At 48.1% G+C, this 26,422-nt stretch overlaps 1 protein-coding gene across 2 annotated transcripts in view; it reads right to left on the bottom strand.

Annotated features, from left to right (window-relative positions):
• Positions 1-17,392, bottom strand: part of LOC143930753 (cytochrome P450 2J6-like) — a 97,267-nt gene extending 79,875 nt beyond the window's left edge. For both annotated transcript variants that reach the window (XM_077455328.1, XM_077455335.1), the window contains exon 1: positions 17,206-17,392. In XM_077455328.1, coding sequence (XP_077311454.1) covers positions 17,206-17,367 — 162 coding nt within the window. In that variant the 5' untranslated portion in view covers positions 17,368-17,392. The remainder of the gene's footprint in view (positions 1-17,205) is intronic.
• Positions 17,393-26,422: the final 9,030 nt, after the last annotated feature.

Genomic DNA, 26,422 nt, shown 5'->3' with positions numbered 1-26,422 from the left:
TATATGATATATATATATATATATATATATATATATATATATATATATATATATATACACTTATATGTTTTGTATATGGTACGATAATTACATTTTGTTTTTTGGTGTGATTTTTTTGCATTTTTATTTGGATTTGATTTTTGGGTTTACTCACATCCTGTATTTTAGGCTTGGACACTATACACACTGTTACAAGCAGAGGATCACTATACTTTCATGTTATCATGTTATTCATGTCTGGATGTTTTATACACCAATTTGTAAGCCATTATATTTTTTGCTGATAACCCCTGTGTAGGATTGGTGTCCACACCTAGAGGGTTTTAGTACTCACCTACTGGGGTAGGTGAGATGTGATAACTATTACACTATCACCTTTATGCAAACTGTTTTGTTATAATTTATTCCACAATAACACTGTGTCTTTTAATACTTAGTCACTAGGGATGAGCCGAACACCCCCCGGTTCGGTTCGCACCAGAACTTTCGAACGGACCCCAAATTCGAACGAACTTTAGAACCCCATTGAAGTCTATGGGACTCGAACATTCGAAATTAAAAGTGCTAATTTTAACGGCTTATATGCAAGATACTGTCCTAAAAAGGGTTTGGGGACCTGGCTCCTGCCCCAGGGGACATGGGTCAATGCCTAAAATGTTTTTAAAAATGGCCGTTTTGGCGGGAGCGCTGATTTTAATGACGATTAAAGTGAAAAAAAAAAGTGAAATATTCCTTTAAATATGGTGCCTGGGCGGTGTCTATAGTATGCCTGTGAAGTGCCACGTGTTTCCCGTGTTTAGAACAGTCCCTGCACAAAATGACATTAAACGGAAATAACGCCATTTAAAACTACTTGCGGTTTTAATGTTATATCTGGTTCCTGCAATATGGTTGAAAATCATTGAGAAAAATGGCATGGGTAGCCCTCCCTGCCCATTACCAGCCTATTTGGGTCTTGTACGCATATTAAGGGGAACCCAGTACTCATATTAAAAAAAGGAAATGCGTGTGGCCCCCAGGCCCTATATACTCAGAACAGCAGTATACAGGCGGTGCAAACAAGACAGGGACTGTGTAGGTTTGTTGTGTTAAGTTGAATCTGTTTGTAATTTTCAACTGGTACATTTTTAAAGTGTAGCTCCAGTCAAAAAAACTATTTTTAAGCTTTTTGGAAAACATAGGGAAGGGTTATCACCCCTGTATAATTAGTTTTGTCGTCCATCTTTTTTCATCTCACTTGCTGTTGTCTCCTTCTGTTTGCAAGTAGGAGATGTTTGTAAATTGGATGTTTGAAAGTAGGGGCCTGCCCTATATGCTCTGCAGAAATGGCGGAACAAGATGTTGGTTTTGCCACAACATTGTAAGCCCTCAAAGTGACTCTTGGTGGGCGCTGGAGTGCCCTGCTGTGAACGATTATATCAAGAATTGTAATTACATGCCATTGTTGAACAGTGGTAGAAAAATTAACCTTTGGTGGTTGTGGTGCTGGTGCCACAACACTATAAGTCCTCACCGTTACTCTGGGTGGGCACAGAAAGGGGCCCTCCTGTGAAATATTATATCAAGAATTGTAAATACATGTCCCTGTTAAACAGGGGCAGAAAAATTTGGCCTTAGGCACTGCTGCTGGTGCCACCACACTGCAACCTCTCCCATATACTCTAGTTTTATTGCAGGAATTAGCCCTGCTGCAAGGCATTGCATCAAAAATTGTAATTAAACTCCCCTGTTAAACAGGGGCATAAAAATTGGGCCTTAGGCACTGGTGCTGGTGCCACCACACTGCAACCTCTCCCATATACTCTACTTTTATTGCAGGAATTAGCCCTGCTGCAAAGCATTGCATCAAAAATTGTACTTAAACGCCCCTGTTAAACAGGGGCATAAAAATTGGGCCTTAGGCACTGGTGCTGGTGCCACCACACTGCAACCTCTTCCATATACTCTAATTTTATTGCAGGAATTAGCCCTGCTGCAAAGCATTGCATCAAAAATTGTAATTAAACGCCCCTGTTAAACAGGGGCAGAAAAATTGGGCCTTAGGCACTGGTGCTGGTGCCACCACACTGCAACCTCTCCCATATACTCTTGTTTGATTGCAGGAATTAGCCCTGCTGCAAAGCATTGCATCAAAAATTGTACTTAAACGCCCCTGTTAAACAGGGGCAGAAAAATTGGGCTGATGGCATCAACCAGAACCAGAAATGTTCTTCCAACATATCAGCGGAGGAGGAAGAGGATAGACAATCAACATAACAGGACAGTCACTCAGCATCAGCATAGGCAGTCTTGAAGGGATGTGATATTTCAAAAAAAATTATTCTGTTACATCAGCTTCAGGTGCTTGGTAGCTGTGGGTGATCCAAGACTGATTCATCTTGATGAAGGTCAGTCGATCAACTGATTCGGTGGACAGGCGCACCCTGTGATCGGTAACAAAGCCACCAGCAGCACTGAAGGTGCGTTCCCAAAGAACGCTGGATGCAGGACAGGCCAGTAGCTCAATTGCATACTGTGCAAGCTCTGGCCAGTGATCCATCCTCAAGACCCAGTAAGCCAGATGATTTTCGGTGGGAAAGGTGTCCAAGTCTGACCTTGCCCCTAGGTATTCCTGTACCATGTAAATCAGACGCTGGCGATGGGTGCTGGAACCGATCATACCTTGGGGCTGCGGACTAAAAAATTGTCTGAAAGCATCAGTCAGACGGCCACCTTCTCCACCGCTCCTTCTGACCGATGCCTCATCAACAAGTTGTCCAGGACCAGGAGTTTGTAACCTCCCAGTCTCTGGGAACGCCTTGCACAGACCTTTCTGCAAGGCCTCCCGGAGATGTCTCATCCTCTGCTCCCTCTGCGATGGCAAGATAAGGTCGGCAACCTTAGCCTTGTACCGTGGATCAAGGAGAGTGGCCAGCCAGTAATGGTCCCTCTCCTTGATCCGAAGAATACGAGGATCCTTCCGCAGGCTTTGCAGGATCAGGGAGGCCATGCAGCGTAGGTTAGCTGAGGCATTCGGTCTGGAGTCCTCTGGGTCACTAAGGACAACATGATCCGCAGCTACCTCCTCCCAGCCACGTACAAGTCCACGTGTTTCTTGGGACTGTAAATCATCCCTACAAGACTGCTGCTGCTGCTGCTGCTGCTGATGCTGAGTGCCAGTCTCCACCTCCATGCTGACACAATCATCCTCCTCCTCCTCTTCCTCCTCCTCATCCTCTTCCTGTGTGATGGGTGGCACAGCAGGAACACTGTCTGGATAAAGGGGGCCTTGAGAGGCAAGGAAGTCCTCCTCTTCCTGCCTCTGTTCTGCCTCAAGTGCCCTGTCCATTATTCCACACAGCGTATGCTCCAAGAGGTGGACAAGAGGTACAGTGTCACTGATGCATGCACTGTCACTGCTCACCATCCTTGTGGCCTCCTCAAACGGTGACAGGACAGTGCATGCATCCCTGATCATGCCCCACTGGCGTGGTGAGTAAAAACCGAGCTCCCCTGACCCTGTCCTGGTGCCGTAGTCGCACAGGTACTCATTGATGGCCCTCTGCTGCGTGTGCAGCCGCTGCAGCATGGCCAACGTTGAGTTCCATCTGGTGGGCATGTCACATATAAGGCGGTTCTTGGGCAGGTTCAACTCCTTTTGGAGCTCAGCCAGCCGAGCACAGGCATTAAATGATCGGCGGAAATGCACACAGACTTTCCTGGCCTGCTTCAGGACATCCTGTAAGCCGGGGTACCTGCCCAAGAACCGCTGCACCACCAGGTTAAGGACGTGAGTTACACAGGGCACATGGGTCAGTTGTCCCTGTCGGCGGGCGGAGAGGAGGTTGGTGCCATTGTCACAAACCACCATTCCTGGCTTAAGCTGGCATGGCGTCAACCACCTCTCGGCCTGCCCCTGCAGAGCTGACAAAACATCCGCCCCAGTGTGGCTCCTGTCCCCCAAACAAACCAGCGCAAGCACGGCATGGCATCGTTTTGCCTGCGTACTTGCGTAGCCCCTGGAACGCCTACGAAGCACCGCTGGTTCTGAGGACAGAGCACTGGAAGAGGCCATGGAGGAAGAAGAAGAGGAGAGGGTGGAGGAGAGAGGTGTGTCACAACCAATAGTAGCATTTTGGAGGCGTGGTGGCGGAACAACCTCCAACACTACTGCACCTTGTCCTGCATCCTTCCCAGCTGCCAGAAGAGTGACCCAATGGGCCGTAAAAGACAGGTAACGTCCCTGTCCATGCCTGCTGGACCATGAGTCAGCGGTAATATGCACCTTACCGCTGACCGCCCTGTCCAGCGAGGCAAGGACATTGCCTTCCACATGCCGATAGAGAGCCGGAATCGCCTTCCGTGAGAAAAAGTGGCGTTTGGGGACCTGCCACTGAGGAACCGCACATTGTACAAACTCACGGAAGGGGGCCGAGTCTACCAACTGAAAAGGCAGCAGTTGAAGTGCTAGCAATTTAGCCAAGCTAGCATTCAACCGCTGGGCATGTGGATGGCTGGGAGTGAACTTCTTTCGCCGGTCCAGCAGCTGGGGCAGGGACATTTGCCTGCTATAATCGGACGTGGGTGTACCGCTAGCAGAGTTCCCGGAAGCACTTGGCTGTGACACACCTAATTCTACACCTTCATTCCTCTCAGAGCAGGTTTCAGAGAGGACTGAAGGTCTAGTGGGGTTGGAGATGCCAGCTGATGAGGAGCAAGGAGAGGTCCGCTTTGTTCTTTGGTGTGGGTCTTTGAGGTACGCTTGCCAACGAGCTGCATGGCAGGTCAACATATGTCTGGTCAAGCATGTGGTGCCCAAGCGGCTGATGTTTTGGCCACGCGAGATACGCTTGAGACATATGTTGCAAATAGCAGCGGTGCGATCTGATGCACTCGTCTCAAAAAAGGCCCACACCAAAGAACTTTTAGAATAACGCGCAGAGGCAGCGCCCTGCACAGGCGGAGCTCTGCGGTGTGATTCAGTCGGTGTGCTGCCCCTAAGCTGGCCCCCGGAGGGCATCCTGCCTCATTGGACATGTGCCTCCTCCTCCTCCTCTCTCCTTCCAGGCACCCACGTGGAGTCAGTGCCCTCATCATCCCCTCCCTCTTCATCGCTGTAGCAAACCTGGCAGTATGCTGCAGCTTGTGGAACATGACTGCCAGATTGCTGTCCTTCTTGAGCATCCCCTCTCTCTGCGCTCACGCTACTGCCTTCCTCTAGCTGAGTGTCATCATCAGAGCCCACAAAACACTGGGCATCCTCCTGGAGCATGTACCCAACACTGTGCTCAAAGAGTTCAGGAGACTCCTCAGGAGGACGTGGTGGGTCTAGGGAAGGAGTCACTGATGATGACATTGAGAGGAGGGAAGACGATGCGTTGGCAGCTGCTTTGCTAGTACCCTGAGACTGGGTGAGAGAGGATGAGGAGGATGAAGAGCGCTTGGTCATCCACTCTACCAAGTCGTTGGCATGTTGCGGCTCAACATGTCCAGCTGCCAAAAAGAAGGACAAACGTGTCCCATGGCCATGTGCTGATGACAATGCACCGCGTCCACGACCAGCACTGTTGTCTCTAGACACAGAGCCTGCTTGCCCTCTTTTATCGGCACGCGCCTGTCTGCCTCTCCTTGCTGGCCTTCCAGACATGGTAATGGCCTGAAGGGAGTTGGGTAAAAAAGCAGTTGGGTAGTGTATATTGTGCTAGAGGCACACGACACCCACTAACTCCTGCAGATGCCTTTATTATAGAACACCAGAGATAAAGGGGTATATACAGATGTATACTGTGCTGTGCTGGAGGCACACACAACTTCCAATAACTCCTGCAGAGGGCAAGTGGTCTCAAATAGAGAAGAGCTATGTAGGTGGATATAGCGGTATGTACTGGGTACAGAGCACACAGACAGCACGCACAAGCTCCTAACACTACTGACTGCAAGCTCTATTATAAAAGATAGATCACTAGCTATATAGGTGAGGTGAATATAGCGGTGTATACTGCGGTCAGGGCACGCAGACAACAACCACTACACAACAGCAAGATCGAAAATCGTCCGAAAACGATCGGTGTGTACTGTGTTGAAGGTACACAGAACACCCACTAACTCCTGCAGATGCCTTTATTATAGAACACCAGAGATAAAGGGGTATATACAGATGTATACTGTGCTGTGCTGGAGGCACACACAACTTCCAATAACTCCTGCAGATGGCAAGTGGGCTCAAATAGAGAACAGCTATGTAGGTGGATATAGCAGTATGTACTGGGTACAGAGCACGCAGACAGCATGCACAAGCTCCTAACACTACTGACTGCAAGCTCTATTATAAAAGATAGATCACTAGCTATATAGGTGAGGTGAATATAGCGGTGTATACTGCGGTCAGGGCATGCAGACAACAACCACTACACAACAGCAAGATCGAAAATCGGCCAAAAACGATCGGTGTGTACTGTGTTGAAGGTACACAGAACACCCACTGCTTCAGACGCCAACACACTACACAAGGCCGCCGCGCTGGCGGCCTTATATAGTGTGGGGCGTGCACTACATAGCCTGAGCTATGATTGGCCACAGGCATCCTGCCTGTGGCCAATCATGGCTCTCCTCGCTGCTGGCGCTGCGATTGGCCAAGCATGCGGGGTCACAGTGCATGCTTGGCCAATCATGAGCCAGCAATGCACTGCGCCATCGCAGTGCATTGTGGGCCGTGAGCGCCACACGAATTTGGCGCGAACGGACCAAAATGTTCGGACTTCGCCGAACGGACGAACAGCCGAAGCTCATCCCTATTAGTCACTAAAGAGTGATTTGGTAGAGCACTATTTGACACATAGGTAGTGCCACTCGCCCCTTCACATCTTTCTACTTGTTACAAAGGCCCAGGATTAGGGATGAGCTTCGTTCGACTCGAACATCGGCTGTTCGCCCGTTCGGCGAATTCCGAACGTTAAGGGCCGTTCGCACCAAATTCGTGTGGCGCTCATGGCCCAAAATGCACTGCGATGGCGCAGTGCATTGCTGGCTCATGATTGGCCAAGCATACACTGTGACCCTGCATGCTTGGCCAATCACAGCACCGGCAGCGAGGAGAGCCATGATTGGCCACAGGCAGGATGCCTGTGGCCAATCATAGCTCAGGCTGTGTAGTACACGCACCACACTATATAAGGCCGCCAGCGCGGCGGCCTTGTGTAGTGTGTTGGCATCTGTAGCAGTTAATGGGTGTTCTGTGTACCTTCAACACAGTATACACCGATCGTTATCGGCCGATTTTTCGTTCTTGCTCTTCTGTAGTGGTTGTTATCTGCGTGCCCTGACCGCAGTATACACCGCTATATTCACCTATATATCTAGCGATATATCTATTTTTTATAATAGAGCTGTCAGTCAGTGTTAGGAGATTGTGCGTGCTGTCTGCGTGCTCTGAACGCAGTATACACCGCTATATCCACCTATCTAGCTAAATATCTTGCTCGTTTTAAATAGAGCTCTCAGTCAGTGTTAGGAGATTGTGCATGCAGTCTGCATGCTCTGGACGCAGTATACACCGCTATATCCACCTGTCTAGCTAAATATCTTGCTCGTTTTAAATAGAGCTCTCAGTCAGTGTTAGGAGATTGTGCATGCTGTCTGCATGCTCTGAACGCAGTATACACCGCTATATCCACCTATCTAGCTAAATATCTTGCTCGTTTTAAATAGAGCTCTCAGTCAGTGTTAGGAGATTGTGCATGCTGTCTGCGTGCTCTGAACGCAGTATACACCGCTATATCCACCTATCTAGCTAAATATCTTGCTCGTTTTAAATAGAGCTCTCAGTCAGTGTTAGGAGATTGTGCATGCTGTCTGCGTGCTCTGAACGCAGTATACACCATTATATCCACCTATCTAGCTAAATATCTTGCTCGTTTTAAATAGAGCTCTCAGTCAGTGTTAGGAGATTGTGTGTGCTGTCTGCGTGCTCTGAAAAAGACGGACGGCAAAACAAATTATACAGGGGTGATAACCCTTCCCTATGTTTTCCAAAAAGCTTAAAAATAGTTTTTTTGACTGGAGCTACACTTTAAAAATGTACCAGTTGAAAATTACAAACCGATTCAACTTAACACAACAAACCTACACAGTCCCTGTCTTGTTTGCACCGCCTATATACTGCTGTTCTGAGTATATAGGGCCTGGGGGCCACACGTATTTCCTTTTTTTAATATGGGTACGGGGTTCCCCTTAATATGTGTACAAGACCCAAAGGGGCTGGTAATGGGCAGGGAGGGCTACCCATGCCATTTTTCTCAATGATTTTCAACCATATTGCAGGAACCAGATATAACATTAAAACCGCAAGCAGCTTTAAATGACGTTATTTCCGTTAAATGTCATTTTGTACAGGGACTGTTCTAAACACCGGAAACACGTGACACTTCACAGGCATACTACAGACACCCCCCAGGCACCATATTTAAAGGAATATTTCACTTTTTTTTTCATTTTAATCATCATTAAAATCAGTGCTCCCGCCAAAACGGCCGGTGACCCATGTCCCCTGGGGCAGGAGCCAGGTCCCCAAACCCTTTTTGGGACAGTATCTTGCATATTAGCCGTTAAAATTAACACTTTTAATTTCGAACATTCGAGTCCCATAGACTTCATAGAGTTCTAACGTTCGTACGAATTTGGGGTCCGTTCGAAAGTTCTGGTGCGAACCGAACCGGGGGGTGTTCGGCTCATCCCTACCCAGGATGTATGTAGAAGCTGTTTGTGTTTGTGGTCAAATGCCATTCACACCTCCAGCTGTGAAAAGGCATTTTCCCAGAGAACTCTGGAAGGGATGTATAGGTGCTAAACGACCATCTGTTTATCCATGTAAATAACCAACAAATTGATTAGGACTTCAAAAGACTCCAGGTGCCAAGTTGGATAGGTGCCACCCCCTTCAGAATGTATAAATTGTATCACAGGATTCTCTGTCATTTCAGAGCAATTATTTCACCATGTACTGTATACGTTTGCTCTCCTGTCTATGGCTAAAACTATAGGCTTGAAATATTAAATCATTTTGAATGTGGTTCAGCAGTCAAAATGTAATTGAAAGCCCTTTAGTTCTAGGCTTTGCCCATCATGGGGTAACCATAGGCTGTAGCAGATAGTGATGGACGAACTTCCGACGGGACGTTTCGCGAACGCGAAACGCGAACGGGCACAAACGTTCGCGAAAACGACCGTTCGCCGCGGGCTCCATTGACTTCAATGGGAGGCGAATTTCGCAAACCTTTAGGTCGAATTTGCGGCCACGTGGTAATTATTAGGGGGTAGCACGTAGTCCCACCACCTGGACAATAGCATAATACATGTATGAGGTGAATTTGGGATCGATAACTACAAGCATTTTTTTTTTATTTGGGAAATTGTTCTGACAATTCAGGACTATGGAGCTAATGAAGGCAATGGAGGAGAGGGAAGGTCAGGGACCAGGGTAGGCAAACAAGAGGGTGCAGGAGATACAGAGCACTGACAGCAGCACCGTAATACAGAGCACTGACATCAGCACCGTGACATACAGCGCTGACAGCAGCTCCGTGACATACAGCGCTGACAGCAGCACCGTGACATACAGCGCTGACAGCAGCTCCGTGACATACAGCGCTGACAGCAGCTCCGTGACATACAGCGCTGACAGCAGCACCGTGACATACAGCGCTGACAGCAGCTCCGTGACATACAGCGCTGACAGCAGCTCCGTGACATACAGCGCTGACAGCAGCTCCGTGACATACAGCACTGACAGCAGCTCCGTGACATACAGCGCTGACAGCAGCTCCGTGACATACAGCGCTGACAGCAGCTCCGTGACATACAGCACTGACAGCAGCTCCGTGACATACAGCGCTGACAGCAGCTCCGTGACATACAGCGCTGACAGCAGCACCGTGACATACAGCGCTGACAGCAGCTCCGTGACATACAGCGCTGACAGCAGCTCCGTGACATACAGCGCTGACAGCAGCTCCGTGACATACAGCACTGACAGCAGCTCCGTGACATACAGCGCTGACAGCAGCTCCGTGACATACAGCGCTGACAGCAGCACCGTGACATACAGCGCTGACAGCAGCTCCGTGACATACAGCGCTGACAGCAGCTCCGTGACATACAGCGCTGACAGCAGCTCCGTGACATACAGCGCTGACAGCAGCTCCGTGACATACAGCGCTGACAGCAGCTCCGTGACATACAGCGCTGACAGCAGCTCCGTGACATACAGCGCTGACAGCAGCACCGTAAGCAGCCCCAGGAGGAAGTCAGCACAGCACAGGGATGGTGTGATCCCCTCATAATAAGAACCCCCAGGAGGAAGTCAGCACAGCACAGGGATGGTGTGATCCCCTCATAATAAGAACCCCCAGGAGGAAGTCAGCACAGCACAGGGATGGTGGGAGCCCCTCATAATAAGAACACCCAGGAGGAAGTCAGCACAGCACAGGGATGGTGGGAACCCCTCATAATAAGCAGCCCCAGTAGAAATATGACACCGCTCAACCTCTTCAAAGAGGAGGGTAGGGGCATATAGTACGGTGTGCTTTTTTGGGTCAGGGAAGTGAGCCAAATGAATTAAGAAGGTCTGTGTGCTTGATTCCAAAAATTGTTTATAGACATATACATGGTCTACTGATCACATGTGTTGAATTCCTCCGAGATCCATGCCTCATTCATTTTTAGAAATGTGAGGTAGTTAACACTGTGGTGAGCTAGGCGAGTACGCTTATCGGTCACAATCCCCCCTGCTGCGCTGAACGTCCTTTCGGACAGGACACTGGATGAGGGGCAAGCCAACAGTTCGATTGCAAATTGGGCAAGCTCTGGCCAGAGGTCAAGCCTGCCCACCCAGTAGTCTAGGGGTTCATCACTCCTCAGAGCGTCCACATCGGCCGTTAACCCAATGTAGTCGGACACCTGACGGTCTAGGCGTTCCCTGATGCTGGATCCGGATGACACCTGTCGATGGGTCGGCTGAAAGAATGACCTCATATCCGAAGTCACCAACACATCTTCAAACCGGCCTCTTCTTGCAGGCGCTGTTGGATTGGTACCCGCAAATCCTTCTCTGGGAGTGGGAATTGCTCCTCTGCCAGCGCACGCAAAAGCAGAATGCAGCATTTCTCGAAGCAAGGCCTGGAAGTGCTGCATTCTGACAGCCCTCTGCGACGGCGGTAACATTTCCGCCATTTTGTGTTTGTACCGGGGGTCTAAGTACGTTGCCACCCAGTACTGGTCCTTGACCCTCATGCTTTTTATACGGGGGTCCCTATTAAAACACTGGAGCATGAAGGCCCCCATTTGCACTAAAGTGGAAGCGGTGTGGTGGCCTGGCTCCTGCTCATCATCCAGGATAATGTCGTCCTCTTCATTCTCCTCTCCCCATCCTCGCACAACAGGGATCCCAGAAAGGTTTAAAGCATGCTCTTCTTGCTCCTGCTCATCCGCCCCGGCACCATCCTCCTCTGACTCCTCATCAGACTCCTGTTGTTGACTTGTCTCAGATAGAGTAGCCCCCCCTGGGAATTCATCCAGCATTGCGACTTCCTCATCTTCCCGCTCCTGCTCCTCCACAGCCTGATCAATGACACGACGCAATGCACGCTCCAGAAAGAAGGCATAAGGTACCATGTCACTGATGGCGCCATGGCTGCGACTGACCAGTTTGGTGATCTCCTCAAATGGCCGCAGAAGTCTGCATGTGTCGCGCATGAGCAGCCACTGGCGCGGTGAAAAAAAACCCAGCTCCCCAGAACCGTTTCTTTCGCAGAGTTCATACAGGTAGACGTTAACTGCACGTTTCTGCTGGAGCAGCCTATCAAGCATATAGAAGGTTGAGTTCCATCGCGTCGGGCAATCGCAAATAAGACGTCTGACCGGCAGATGGTGTCGCCGCTGAATGTCAGCAAGGCGAGCCATGGCCGTGTAAGATCTTCTGAAATGGGCCGAGATTTTCCTTGCCTGCCGCAAGATGTCCTGGACCCCAGGGTATTTGACAAGGAATCGCTGCACGACCAAGTTTAAGACGTGTGCCATGCACGGCACGTGCGTGATTTTGCCCTGTTTCAATGCGCTAAGCAGATTGGCACCGTTGTCACACACCACTTTACCAACTGTCAAATTGAGCGGTGTTAGCCACTCATCTGCCTGTGAACGCAAAGCTGAAAGGAGTGCCGGGCCAGTGTGGCTCTTTGCTTCCAGGCACAACAGACGCAGCACGGCATGGCAACGTCTCACCTGGCATGTGGAATAGGTTCTGGGGAGCTTGGGCGGTGCAGTGGAAGAGACGCTAGCAGCGGAAAAGGAGGAGGCAGCTGAGGAGGAGAGGGAGGAGGATGGAGTAGGAGGAGGAGAAGAAGAGTCAGGCCTGCATGCAATCCGTGGCGGTAAAACCAAATCTACACGGGTGCCACGGGTTACATGCTTGACGGCCGTCAGAAGGTTCACCCAGTGGGCAGTAAAACTGATATACCTTCCCTGCCCGTGTTTGCTAGACCACGTGTCTGTGGTCAGATGTATCTTGGCACCGACACTGTGTGCCAGAGATACATTCACTTGCCACTGAACATGGCCATATAGCTCTGGGATGCCCTTCTCTGAGAAATACTTCCTTCCTGGGACCTTCCATTGTGGTGTTCCAATGGCCACAAATTTGCGAAAGGCCTCCGAGTCCACCAGTTTATATGGCAGTAGTTGGCGGGCTATGAGTTCTGACAAGCCAGCCGCCAACCGTTGGGCAAGAGGGTTATCCGGCGTCATCATTTTTTTACGCTCAAACATTAGGCCCACGGAAGCCTGCCTTTTTGCAGAAAAATGTGAGCTTGGCGTGATGGAAGGTGGAGTGGAGGACAATTGTGAGGAGAGAGGAGAAGGAGAAGTAGAAGACGAGGCTGGACGGTGAGAGCCTGCAGTGTGGCTTTGTGTGTTCCGTTGCTCCCACTGGGCTCGGTGATGGCTGCTCATGTGCCTTCTTAAGGCGGTCGTCCCTAGGTGAGTATTGGGCTTACCGCGACTAACGCGTTGACTGCAAAGATTGCAGATGGCAACGCTATTGTCAGCAGCGGACACGTTAAAAAAAGCCCACACTGCGGAGCCATGTGCCGGTGTCCTGGGAGCGCCAGATGTGACCGTACATGGTCGATGACTCGCTCCTGATACATTTGCAGTCTGCTTTGTCCCTGCTGTGCAATGTAAGTCATTGCTGCTTCTCCTCCCTATCTGCTGGTCCATATCTCCCTCTGAACTCCCCTCCTCTTCCTCTCTTGTGGGCACCCACGTGACATCACTAGACACGTCATCATCAACGTCACCTTCCCCACCGCTATAAGTAGAGTAGGCAGCAACACCGGGGACCAACCTCCTCCTTGGGCTGATCTGGGTACTGGCGTCAGACTGCTGAGTAGCGCTTGTTGCTGCCTCCTCTTCCTGATCCAATACCAAGAGTGGCTGCGCATCAGAAATGTCCTCTTGATATGGATCGGAAAATAATTCCAGTGACTCAAGCGGAAGGTATGTGGTGGTGGTGGTGGTGGTCGTGTTGTTGGTGGTAGTGTCTTTGGGGGTGCACATAGCAGAGAGTGAAGAAGAGGGTGCAGATCGAGAGGATGAGGAGGGTGCAGAAGAATAAGGCTGAGTGAGCCACTCAACCAAGTCTGGTGCGTCCTTTAAAGTAATTGAACGCACCTTCTGCAACTTCCCACTTTGGCTCAAGGCTGTTGCTCCTGCCCTACCCCTACCACCCCTGCGGAAGGGCCTGCCTCTTCCTCTGCCTGTCATTTTTTAAATCACCCTGTGACAAAACTCTTAGTCCCTATACCGCTGAAGGACTGCTGCAGTATAGGGCAGCGGTCAGCAGTAGTGCACGTCAACCCTATGTATTGTGGACCGATAGCGGTCCTTACAGAACAGCAGACTGTACTGCACTCAGGCCTATGTACCGTAGCACCCTATACCAAGTTACCAGTCCTTATAAAAACTTTTGTGGACCAAGCAGGTTGTGTGTTAGTGATTAGCAGACTGTACGTCAGTCCCTATACCAATGAAGGACTGCTGCAGTATAGGGCAGCGGTCAGCAGTAGTGCACGGCAACCCTATGTATTGTGGACCGATAGCGGTCCTTACAGAACAGCAGACTGTACTGCACTCAGGCCTATGTACCGTAGCACCCTATACCAAGTTACCAGTCCTTATAAGAACTTTTGTGGACCAAGCAGGTTGTGTGTTAGTGATTAGCAGACTGTACGTCAGTCCCTATACCAATGAAGGACTGCTGCAGTATAGGGCAGCGGTCAGCAGTAGTGCACGGCAACCCTATGTATTGTGGACCGATAGCGGTCCTTACAGAACAGCAGACTGTACTGCACTCAGGCCTATGTACCGTAGCACCCTATACCAAGTTACCAGTCCTTATAAGAACTTTTGTGGACCAAGCAGGTTGTGTGTTAGTGTTTAGCAGACTGTGCGTCAGTCCCTATACCGCTGAAGGACTGCTGCAGTATAGGGCAGCGGTCAGCAGTAGTGCACGGCAACCCTATGTATTGTGGACCGATAGCGGTCCTTACAGAACAGCAGACTGTAACGCACTCAGGCCTATGTACCGTAGCACCCTATACCAAGTTACCAGTCCTTATAAGAACTTTTGTGGACCAAGCAGGTTGTGTGTTAGTGATTAGCAGACTGTACGTCAGTCCCTATACCAATGAAGGACTGCTGCAGTATAGGGCAGCGGTCAGCAGTAGTGCACGGCAACCCTATGTATTGTGGACCGATAGCGGTCCTTACAGAACAGCAGACTGTAACGCACTCAGGCCTATGTACCGTAGCACCCTATACCAAGTTACCAGTCCTTATAAGAACTTTTGTGGACCAAGCAGGTTGTGTGTTAGTGTTTAGCAGACTGTGCGTCAGTCCCTATACCGCTGAAGGACTGCTGCAGTATAGGGCAGCGGTCAGCAGTAGTGCACGGCAACCCTATGTATTGTGGACCGATAGCGGTCCTTACAGAACAGCAGACTGTAACGCACTCAGGCCTATGTACCGTAGCACCCTATACCAAGTTACCAGTCCTTATAAGAACTTTTGTGGACCAAGCAGGTTGTGTGTTAGTGATTAGCAGACTGTACGTCAGTCCCTATACCAATGAAGGACTGCTGCAGTATAGGGCAGCGGTCAGCAGTAGTGCACGGCAACCCTATGTATTGTGGACCGATAGCGGTCCTTACAGAACAGCAGACTGTAACGCACTCAGGCCTATGTACCGTAGCACCCTATACCAAGTTACCAGTCCTTATAAGAACTTTTGTGGACCAAGCAGGTTGTGTATTAGTGTTTAGCAGACTGTGCGTCAGTCCCTATACCGCTGAAGGACTGCTGCAGTATAGGGCAGCGGTCAGCAGTAGTGCACGGCAACCCTATGTATTGTGGACCGATAGCGGTCCTTACAGAACAGCAGACTGTAACGCACTCAGGCCTATGTACCGTAGCACCCTATACCAAGTTACCAGTCCTTATAAGAACTTTTGTGGACCAAGCAGGTTGTGTGTTAGTGATTAGCAGACTGTACGTCAGTCCCTATACCAATGAAGGACTGCTGCAGTATAGGGCAGCGGTCAGCAGTAGTGCACGGCAACCCTATGTATTGTGGACCGATAGCGGTCCTTACAGAACAGCAGACTGTAACGCACTCAGGCCTATGTACCGTAGCACCCTATACCAAGTTACCAGTCCTTATAAGAACTTTTGTGGACCAAGCAGGTTGTGTATTAGTGTTTAGCAGACTGTGCGTCAGTCCCTATACCGCTGAAGGACTGCTGCAGTATAGGGCAGCGGTCAGCAGTAGTGCACGGCAACCCTATCTATTGTGGACCGATAGCGGTCCTTACAGAACAGCAGACTGTACCGCACCCAAGCCTATGTACCGTAGCACCCTAGACAGACCAAGTTACCAGTCCTTATAAGAACTTTTGTGGAACAAGTGAGTTGTGAATGATTAGCAGACTGCAGCAGAAGGGCAGCAGTCAAGTATAATATTCTTTCTATATTTGGAAGAAAGAATATTATACGTGTACAAGCCTATTACCGTACCACTGATACCAGTCCTGAAAAGAACCTTTGTGGAACTAATAGTAACAGCAAGTCTTTAAAATTATCCTCACTGCCTGACAACACTGCTTCCTGCCTGTCCCTATACAAATTGGCAAAAAAGAGTAGGCTGGAACGATTAGCTGGAACAGCTCTTTTGTGGACCTGATAGTAACAGCTAATGATGATGATGATGATGATGATGAAGAAAGACTAATCTGGCTGAGCTGTCCCTAAAATAGCAGCATACAGCGCTCTGTCCCTTTATCTAAACTGACAAAAGAAACTCAGGCTGCTGACCTAACACCTATACCAGTCCTGAAAAGAACTTTTGTGTACCAAATAGCTAGCGTTTTCTCTGTCCCTACTCCACACAGGATCCTTTCCCTACAGTGACAGAAGAAAGAATGTAAAATGGCCACCGGATCGGGTGTATTTATAGGTTAGGGGGAATGTCCAAGTGTCCATGAGCTGTCATGTCTCAATTGGTTGTCCTGTAACACATGATAAACGTGTCACGAAAGGTTAAAGTTCTTGTATACATTAAACACGTAAGTCCGCCGGGGCGAACGACGGAAAAAGGCGTTCGAACCCGCGGACGGCGAAAGTCGGAAATTCGCCGCGAAACGACCGCCGGGCGAACCGTTCGGCCATCACTAGTAGCAGATACCAGCTGGAGACTGGTGACACCATAGATCAAAATATATATTGCTAGCACACCGTGAATTGTAAAAATGTTCAAACATATGCTAAGATCACCTAACATCGGTAAGGTGCAATGTTTTGGGGCCACACAAGGCACCTTCATCAGACATGGATCACATGCCTGACAAAGCATGGCCACGAAATGTTGCACCTTACCACTGTATTGTGATCCTCTCAAATAATTATTTGGACGTTAATTTTGATGATCCTCGGTTTGCTGTTGATATATATTGTGACTTTTGAGAACAGGACATTTTTCCACAAGCAAATATATTCAATGCTAAATCTTCAAAACCCTAGATTGACCTTCTAAATCAGGTGGGTGGCTATAATACTCATTGCTGAGCTACTGTCAGCATATATATAGATGTTCTTTAGTTTTATTATTATCATCCTTTAACTCACCTCTCTCAGGTTCTTTAAAGGATTAGAGAAGTCCAATTGCAGTATATTACCCAGTACAGGCAATGCTAGAGGACCAGGAGGAAAATCCTTTGGCCGAGATAATTTCTTCCATAACAAAGCCAAGAGGAGGATGCCCAGCAGCAGTGCAGTACTCAGCTCCATGATGGAGAATTCACACTGTCTGTTTCTACGTCCTAGAACACAAAGTACAACACTGAGACTACACCTCCCTCAGAGTCTGATGTGATCCCCATTGGTGTTTAGTTAAACCGACAAAACAAGATTTTTGAGTTCTAACCACAACAGTGATGAGTACAAATAGGATTAAAATTGCTCAGCACAATACAGAAAGACACAACAAAAAAGTATTTCAAGGAATTATATAAATTTAAATATATAACTCTGATTTAATGTATACACAGGACAGCGCAAAATAGAAATAAAAATATCACAATTTCAAAAAAAGTTTTTTTTCTCATTTTTTGCTGTAACCTGTAATGCCATGGGTCCAAAAAATGATCATTTGGTAAGAGGATTAGGAAACATAATTAGAAAGTATAAAAAAAATTAACCAGAATTCTTTCTACACAAAAATAAAAATTAATTTGCGGTTTCAGAATATGATTATAATTAAATACCTTTTATATACGTATTACCTTCTTTTTTTTTTTTAAATGACCCTTTTTTTAAAAAAAAATGTATTATCGTAACACCATCAGTTAGACTGACATCAGTTGGTAAAATATGTGTAGGAATTCTAATGCCGCGTACACACGATCAAACAATCCGGTGTAAAAGTCACAATCCCCCCGTGTGTGGGCTCCGGCTGACTTTTTTTACCCAAAAGTCCAGTGGACTAAGAAAGTAGTTTTGCACCAAAATATGTCCGCCGTGTGTGTGCCAGTCCGCCATACTTTTGAAATGAATGGACTTTTCCTGCCCGGAGAAAAGTCCGTTAATTTTGAGCACGGCTCCAGGTAGCCGGGACCAGCGAAGGAGGCGTCGCTGGCCCCGTCACCTGGTATGGACTTAAAGGGGAATCCCTACGGTGAAAAAAACGGCATGGGGGTCCCCCCCCCAGGTCCATATCAGACCCTTATCCGAGCACGCTACCCGGCCGGCCAGGAAAGGGGGTGGGGACGAGCGAGCGCCCCCCTCTCCTGAGCCATACCAGGCCACGTGCCCTCAACATGGGGGGTGCCTTGGGGAAGGGGGGGGGCGCTTCCCGACAACATGGGGACAAGGGCCTCTTCCCGACAACCCTGGCTGTTGGTTATCGGGGTCTGCAGGCGGAGGGCTTATCGGAATCCAGGAGCCCCCTTTAATAAGGGGGCCCCCGGATACCAGCCCCCAACCTATGTGAATGAGTATGGGGTACAATGTACCCCTACCCTTTCACCTGTGAAAAAAATGTAAATAAAACACAACACACAAGGGTTAAAAATAGTTTATTGCACTGCTCTGGTGGTCTTCTTCCATTTTGGAGGTTCTTCTCGCCGGACTCCTCCGCTAGCCGGAGCCCGGCTTTCTTCTTTGCCGCCATCCGGGGGTCTTCTTCCGACTTCCGGGGTCTTGTTCCCCTCTTCGGTTCTTCTTGCTGGGCCTCCGCGCCTTCTTCTAGCTCTGTTACAAGCGGTGGCCTGGTCTTCGTCGCCGCTGCCTTCTGTTCTTCTCTTCTTGAGGTGTTGACTCGTCGCTGTCTCCGGTCACAATGACAGGCACGCGGCGTGCGGCGACTTATATAGGGACATCGCCGGATGATGTCCCTGCTCATTATGATATCACAGTCCCAGAGGATGAAGACCCCCGGACGGCGGCAAAGAAGAAAGCTGGGCTCCTTCCGCTAGTAAAAGAGCTAGCAAAAGAGCAGAAGATAGCGGTCTGGCGAGAAGATGCCCCAAGACGGAAGAAGACCCCCGGAGCTGTGCAATAAACAATTTTTAACCCTTGTGTGTTGTGTTTTATTTACATTTTTTTCACAGGTGAATGGGTAGGGGTACATTGTACCCCATACTCATTCACATAGGGAGGGGGGCTGGTTTCCGGAGGCCCCTTATTAAAGGGGGCTCCCGGATTCCAATAAGCCCTCCGCCCACAGACCCTGAGAACCAATGGCCAGGGATGTCGGGAAGAGGCCCTTGTCTTCATCGACATGGGGACAAGGTGCTTTGGGGTGGGGGTGGGGGGGCCGCGCGGCCCCCCCTTCCCCAAGGCACCCCCCATGTTCGGCTCAGGAGAGGGGGGGGGCGCTCGCTCGTCCCCACCCCCTTTCCTGGCCGGCCGGGTAGCGTGCTCGGATAAGGGTCTGATATGGCTGATATGGACCTGGGGGGGACCCTCACACCGTTTTTTTCGGCGTAGGGATTCCCCTTTAAGTCCATACCAGGTGACGGGGCCAGCGACGCCTCCTTCGCTGGTCCCGGCTACCTGGAGCCATGCTCAAAATTAACTGACTTTTCTCCGGGTGGGAAAAGTCCGTTCATTTCAAAAGACGGTGGACTGGCACACACACAGCCGTACTGTCTGCCGAAATGCGAGTCCGGCGGACAGATTGGTGTGCAAAACGACTTTCTTAGTTCACCGGACTTTTGGGTAAAAAAAAAGTCCGCCGGAGCCTACACACAGGCGGATTGTCCGCCGGACATGAGTCCGCTGGACTTTTCCACCGGATTGTTTGATCGCGTGTATGCGGCATTACATGGCTAAACACAAGATGAAATACATACAGTATATGGGAGCTGTTGTACCTGCCAAAGAATGTGTAGTTCTTTTATTCCAGTCCTGAGATGTACACTGCTCTGCCACACAGCACAGTCCTGCCTGGCATTTTAGTTGGTTTCTGTTAACACTTACAGGTCTTTTGCCTCCAGCAGCCTTCTCTTATCAGCATGCTTTTTATAACCACATGATCGGCTGCTTGTGCAACTTCTCCCTCACCCAGTCCAAGCTCTGTTGTACAAGGAAATGTAAGAGACTGATGCCAGGTAAAAATCAAATGCATATACTGCTCACAGTTGAAAGACAAATGTAATCAATTCATGTATTTTATATTAGAATGTAGTTTCACTTTAAGCCTTGGTTCACACTAGATTTACACACTACATTTCTGTGCAGTTGTGTGAACCGGGGCTAAAGGTAATAGAAATCAGTCAGTAAATGGTCAGACACAATTGTTTTCTTAGCCTAAATTAGAGCATTTTCCTCTCCTACTTTTCATTTCCATTTTCATTACTCATTTCTGATGTTGCTTTTGGTATTGTTCTTTGCTCTTACTTATTTCTTGCTTGGTATATATGGCTAACATTTGCTTATATATTGAATGTATTTATGATGTCAATTGTTGCCTTGCCCAGAACAAGCTACATAGGCAGAGAAGGACGGAGTGAGATAGCGGAGTTGGTAGAAGCTCCTCAGGTGCCTGGGGTGAGATGCAGTTGAAGGTGGACCTCTTTTGTTCCAAGAACACTCCCACCATCACAAGACACTCATTGTCTAGTCTCTTTGTTTGTTCGCTTCTTTGAGGTCTCCCATTTGACCAACTGTAGTGGAAGGTGTAACTTGTGGGGCTAATGCAAAGTGGTTATTGAATGACACAGAGGTTCCCTGTGTCTACTGCACAGCACAGAGTAAGAGAAGAGGCCAAATATTTCTGTAGAAAGTGGACATCAATTAATACATCCAGCTCCCAACTTATATCCACATTTTTACAAATTCTGAGCACCCCTTGGACTAGAGAGCCCAGAAAAACTGCACCATTTTTCTCAGTGAATGTAATGGTCCTCGAGACCTGGACAAAGATAACAATGAAGTGAACTGTCAGTCAGTTGTCAGTCCTGGAGTGAACGGTGGTTGGGTCCAACTACTGTTTATGGATGAACGGCATGGACATAGAGCTGTGAGTACTTTTGATACCACTATATCTGACTTTGTACATTCAGCTGACTGACTATTTGCTTTATGATACAATACTGCTGGCCATTAGTGGGTTACTACGGATGGGTCCATAGTGTGTCGTACTGTGATGAGGTGGCCCATTTGCCCATTGTGGCTTTAAGGTGCGACTCCACAAACAGTGGGGCTAGACATGTCTCCGTTGAGGTGGTTGTTAGGGCCTTTGATCTCTAGGGGGTCTGTTTGGGAAGGGTAGGCTTAGCTCCCTTGTGGGATTGTATCCTCCAACCCACTCCTCTGCATTTGTTGTGGGGTGGTTCCATTTGGTGTTGCTTTTGGAGAGAGTGGTTTAGTGGAGGTTTCATGCTGGGTGGGGAAGTGGAGTATGTGCTTTTTTTAGGGGAGCTAGCCTGGTGCTTTCACGCTTACTGCCCTTTGTTTAGTATTTAATAAATTGTTTAGGTTACTCAGATTAGGAGTGTTTAGTCTTTTTTTTTGTCTTTGTGGCCTTTGTCGACCCATCTGGGACTACAGCCCTTCAAAGAGCCCTCTAGAATTACCTTCACATAGGCCCCGAAATGTTTATTCATTGTTACTCTGATTAGCTAATCAGATGTTTTAGCCCCTGCGTGGGTGTGACCTTTGTTATTCTCCTCTAAGCCTTTGTACACACGGTCGGAGATTCCGTCAGAATGTGTCCGATCGGAGCGTTTTGTCGGATATTCCGACTGTGTGTGGTATGCATCGGACTGTTTCCATCGGAATATCCGTCGGACCAAATTTTCCAACTTGCCGGAAATATTTTCCGACAAACTGCTCCGATCGGACATACTCCGATCATGTGTAGAGAATTCCGATCGGACAAAGTGCCACGCATGCTCAGATCAAATTCCTACATCAAAGCTATTGGCTACTAGCCTGAACGTAGTCCCATCGTAACGAAATTACGTCATCACGTTCTGAAAGATCGGATTTTCGGACAACTTTGTCCGACCGTGTGTATGCAACAGTTTCGGACAATATCCGTCGGACAAAATCTGACGGATTTGGTTGTCGGAATGTCCGACCGTGTGTACAAGGGCTTATACCCACAAAAAACTGATTTTAACAGAAACACTGGGTGCAATTTAATTAGCACAGAGGTTCACATGAGCATAGCAGGGGCCCTTCATATTCAAGACCATCTTGCTGTGGCCTCCTGAAAGGTGCCAACCTGTAGAACCAGATAATTCTTTACTTATAGTATATTACATAAAAAGGTAGGGTTGCACTGATACCACTTTTTTAAGACACAAGTACCGATACTTTTTTACAAGTTCTTGCTGATACAGTTTACCAATACTTTTTGTTAATGTCATGTGACAGTGGCACTAATATGCAGTACTGATAGGCACTGATGAGGTGTGGACTGTGTCAGTCGTTTTTTTATTTATTTTTACACTTTTATTTTCTATAATTTATTATTTTTTAAAATTTACATTTTTTTTGTTATTTTTTTTTACAATGCTTTCTTTTCTTGGGGTACGGATTCCCCAATTTTTATTTATGGACACTAGGGATGAGCTGAACACCCCCCTGTTCGGTTCGCACCAGAACCTGCGAACAGACCTAAACTTCGTGTGAACTTTAGAACCCTATTAAAGTCTATGGGACTTGAACGTTCACAATCTAAAGTGCTCATTTTAAAGGGTAATATGCAGGTTACTGTCCTAAAAAGTGTTTGTGGACCCGGGTCCTGCCCCAGGGGACATGGATCAATGCAAAATAAAGTTTTAAAAACGGCCGTTTTTTCAGGAGCAGTGATTTTAATAATGATTAAAGTGAAACAATAAAAGTGTAATATTCCTTTAAATTTCGTAGCTGGGGGGTATCTATAGTATGCCTGTGAAGGGGCGCATGTTTCTGGTGCTTAGAACTGTCCCTGCACAAAGTGTCATTTGTGCAGGAAAAAAAGTCTTTTAAAATCACTTGCGGCTAAATTGTCGGGTCCCGTAATACAGAGAACACTCAATGAGTGTTCTCTGCATTAGCCGAAAATTCATTCATTCATTGATAAAAAAAAAATAAAAATAAAAAAAAAAAAGCGTGGAGGTTCCCCTAAATTCAATTACCAGGCCCTTCAGGTCTGACATGGATATTAAGGGGAACCCCGTGTCAAATAAAAAAAAAAAATTGACGTGGGGGTCCCCCTAAATATCCATAACCAGACCCTTCAGGTCTGATATGGATATTAAGGGGAACCCCGCATCAAATTTTAAAAAAATTGACGTGGGGGTCCCCCTAAAAATCCATATCAGACCCTTTATCCGAGCACGCAACCTGGCAGGCCGCAGGAAAAGAGGGGGGGACGAGAGAGCGCCCCCCCCTCCCTCCTGAACCGTACCAGGCCACATACCCTCAACATTGGGAGGATGCTTTGGGGGTCTGTGACCCCTCAAAGCACCTTGTCCCCATGTTGATGAGGACAAGGGCCTCATCCTCACAACCCTGGCCGTTGGTTGTGAGGGTCTGCGGGCGGGGGGCTTATCAGAATCTGGAAGCCCCCTTTAACAAGGGGACCCCCAGATCCCGGCCCCCCCCTGTTTGAAATGGTAAGGGGGTACAAAAGTACCCCTATCATTTCACAAAGAAAGTGTCAAAATGGTTAAATAAGACAAACACACTTTTAAAAAATTCCTTTATTAAAAATAAAAAAAATAAAAAAAAGATTCCAGCGGTGCTAATCCACTCTTGCAGGTTTCCGTTACATCAGAGGGGGCGGGGTCACCCACACGTCACTGGGGAACCCCTGGCTTCCCTCTCCAGCGTCAGAGGGGCGGGGTCAGGTGACGGGTGGCCCCGCCCTCCTAATATAAGAAACGTCAGCGCTGGGATCTGTGCAGTGTCTCCGGAGTGGAGACAGAAGAAGGATGTATGGACAGCGCTGGACTGAGAGATCCCCCGTCGCTGGATATGATCATCCATCGCTGGACCCCGGAGACCCGTCGCTGGATGAGCACCGCTGGAATCTTTTTTTTATTTTTTTTATTTTTAATAAAGGAATTTTTCAAAAGTGTGTTTGTCTTATTTAACCATTTTGACACTTTCTTTGTGAAATGGTAGGGGTACTTTTGTACCCCCTTACCATTTCAAACAGGGGGGGGGCCGGGATCTGGGGGTCCCCTTGTTAAAGGGGGCTTCCAGATTCTGATAAGCCCCCCGCCCGCAGACCCTCACAACCAACGGCCAGGGTTGTGAGGATGAGGCCTTTGTCCTCATCAACATGGGGACAAGGTGCTTTGAGGGGTCACAGACCCCCAAAGCATCCTCCCAATGTTGAGGGTATGTGGCCTGGTACGGTTCAGGAGGGAGGGGGGGCGCTCTCTCGTCCCCCCCTCTTTTCCTGCGGCCTGCCAGGTTGCGTGCTCGGATAAAGGGTCTGATATGGATTTTTAGGGGGACCCCCACGTGAATTTTTTTTTAAATTTGATGCGGGGTTCCCCTTAATATCCATATCAGACCTGAAGGGTCTGGTTATGGATATTTAGGGGGACCCCCACATCAATTTTTTTTTTAATTTGACACGGGGTTCCCCTTAATATCCATGTCAGACCTGAAGGGCCTGGTAATTGAATTTAGGGGAACCCCCACGCTTTTTTTTTTTTTTATCAATGAATGAATGAATTGTCGGCTAATGCAGAGAACACTCATTGAGTGTTCTCTGTATTACAGGACCCGACAATAGCCGCAAGTGATTTTAAAAGACTTTTTTTCCTGCACAAATGACACTTTGTGCAGGGACAGTTCTAAGCACCAGAAACATGCGCCCCTTCACAGGCATACTATAGATACCCCCCAGCTACGAAATTTAAAGGAATATTACACTTTTATTGTTTCACTTTAATCATTATTAAAATCACTGCTCCTGAAAAAACGGCCGTTTTTAAAACTTTTTTTTGCATTGATCCATGTCCCCTGGGGCAGGACCCGGGTCCCCAAACACTTTTTAGTACAGTAACCTGCATATTACCCTTTAAAATTAGCACTTTAGATTTCTCCCATAGACTTGTATAGGGTGTTCCGGCTTTTCGAATTTGCTGCGAACAGCCCAAATTGTTCACTGTTCGCTGAACAGGCGAACAGGCAATGTTCGAGTAGAACATGAGTTCGACTCGAACTCGAAGCTCATCCCTAATGGACACAGATTGCCCAGTTCCTTTCTCTGTAGCCTCAGCTGCACTGAAAATGAATGGACAGGAGACAGTGGCTCCTCTCCATTCATAAATTGAAGCATCGTAAACACAGGTTACAATGTTTCAGTTATGAATGGACAGTCAGTGAATTACAGATTTACTGGCTACTTCCTCCGCTCTCCATCCTGATAGATCCGGGACGGGGGGGGGGGGGGGGACTGGAAGAGAACACAGGGAGTCAGGGACCCAGAGAGAGGGAGGAGGACACAGCTGAGAGGGAGGAGGACACAGGGGACAGTCAGGGGTGATCGGTGCGGCAGTGGGGGCAGTTAAAGCACCGATTTCCCTGTATAACTTTCAACAAAGCACCTGATAGCTGCGGGAGGGAGAGAAGAAGGAGCGGCTGTCAGAAAAGCTATACAGGGAGACCGATGCTTTTAACTGCCCCCACCGCCGCACCAGTCACCTGGGAGGCTGCCCCACCCCCTGCTGTGCTTGAGGATGCTTGGTCCAATACAACAGGTATCGGATTAGGCGTCAGAGGATTTGCACGAGTACCAATACTCATGCAAATGCTTGGTATTGGTGCATTCCTAATAAAAAGGTAAAAAAAAAATACAAAAAACTGATTGCCATGTACAGTATCTCACAAAATTGAGTACACCCCTCACATTTTTGGTAAATATTTTATTATATCTTTCATGTGAGAACACAAACTCTGATGCAGGTACAAATGACAGACACACATGGAATCTCCATAAAAACACACAAAATATCTCTCTACGCAATGTAGAGTGCTGGGATGTGGACAATTCTAGAAAAAAGGAGAATCCATCACTTACCATGTGATACACCTCCCAATTAGCCACTCCTCTTTATATTGGTCTACCATTTTGTACAGCCTTTTCTTTTTGTTTTCCAAGGCTCTGATGAAGAGGGAACTCCTCGATACGCATTAGCCTAACTTTGAGCACTTGCCATTGCATGGACATGTTTAACTTTTAATGTGTATATTTTGTAACCTAGTTTTTATGAATACGTAGACACTTTCTTGTATGCTTTTTATATATGAATAAATTGTATGATTCAAGTGTTAGATCACACGCCTTCCACCTCTTTCTTTCACTTGACTACGGTTTATTGAGGGAACCATG

This window comes from Lithobates pipiens, unplaced genomic scaffold (assembly GCF_037356315.1).
Source record: "Lithobates pipiens isolate NorthernLeopardFrog02 unplaced genomic scaffold, aLitPip1_a1.2 Scaffold_10, whole genome shotgun sequence".
Taxonomy (NCBI): Eukaryota; Metazoa; Chordata; class Amphibia; order Anura; family Ranidae; genus Lithobates; species Lithobates pipiens.
This window is presented reverse-complemented; position numbering and strand designations above follow the sequence as displayed.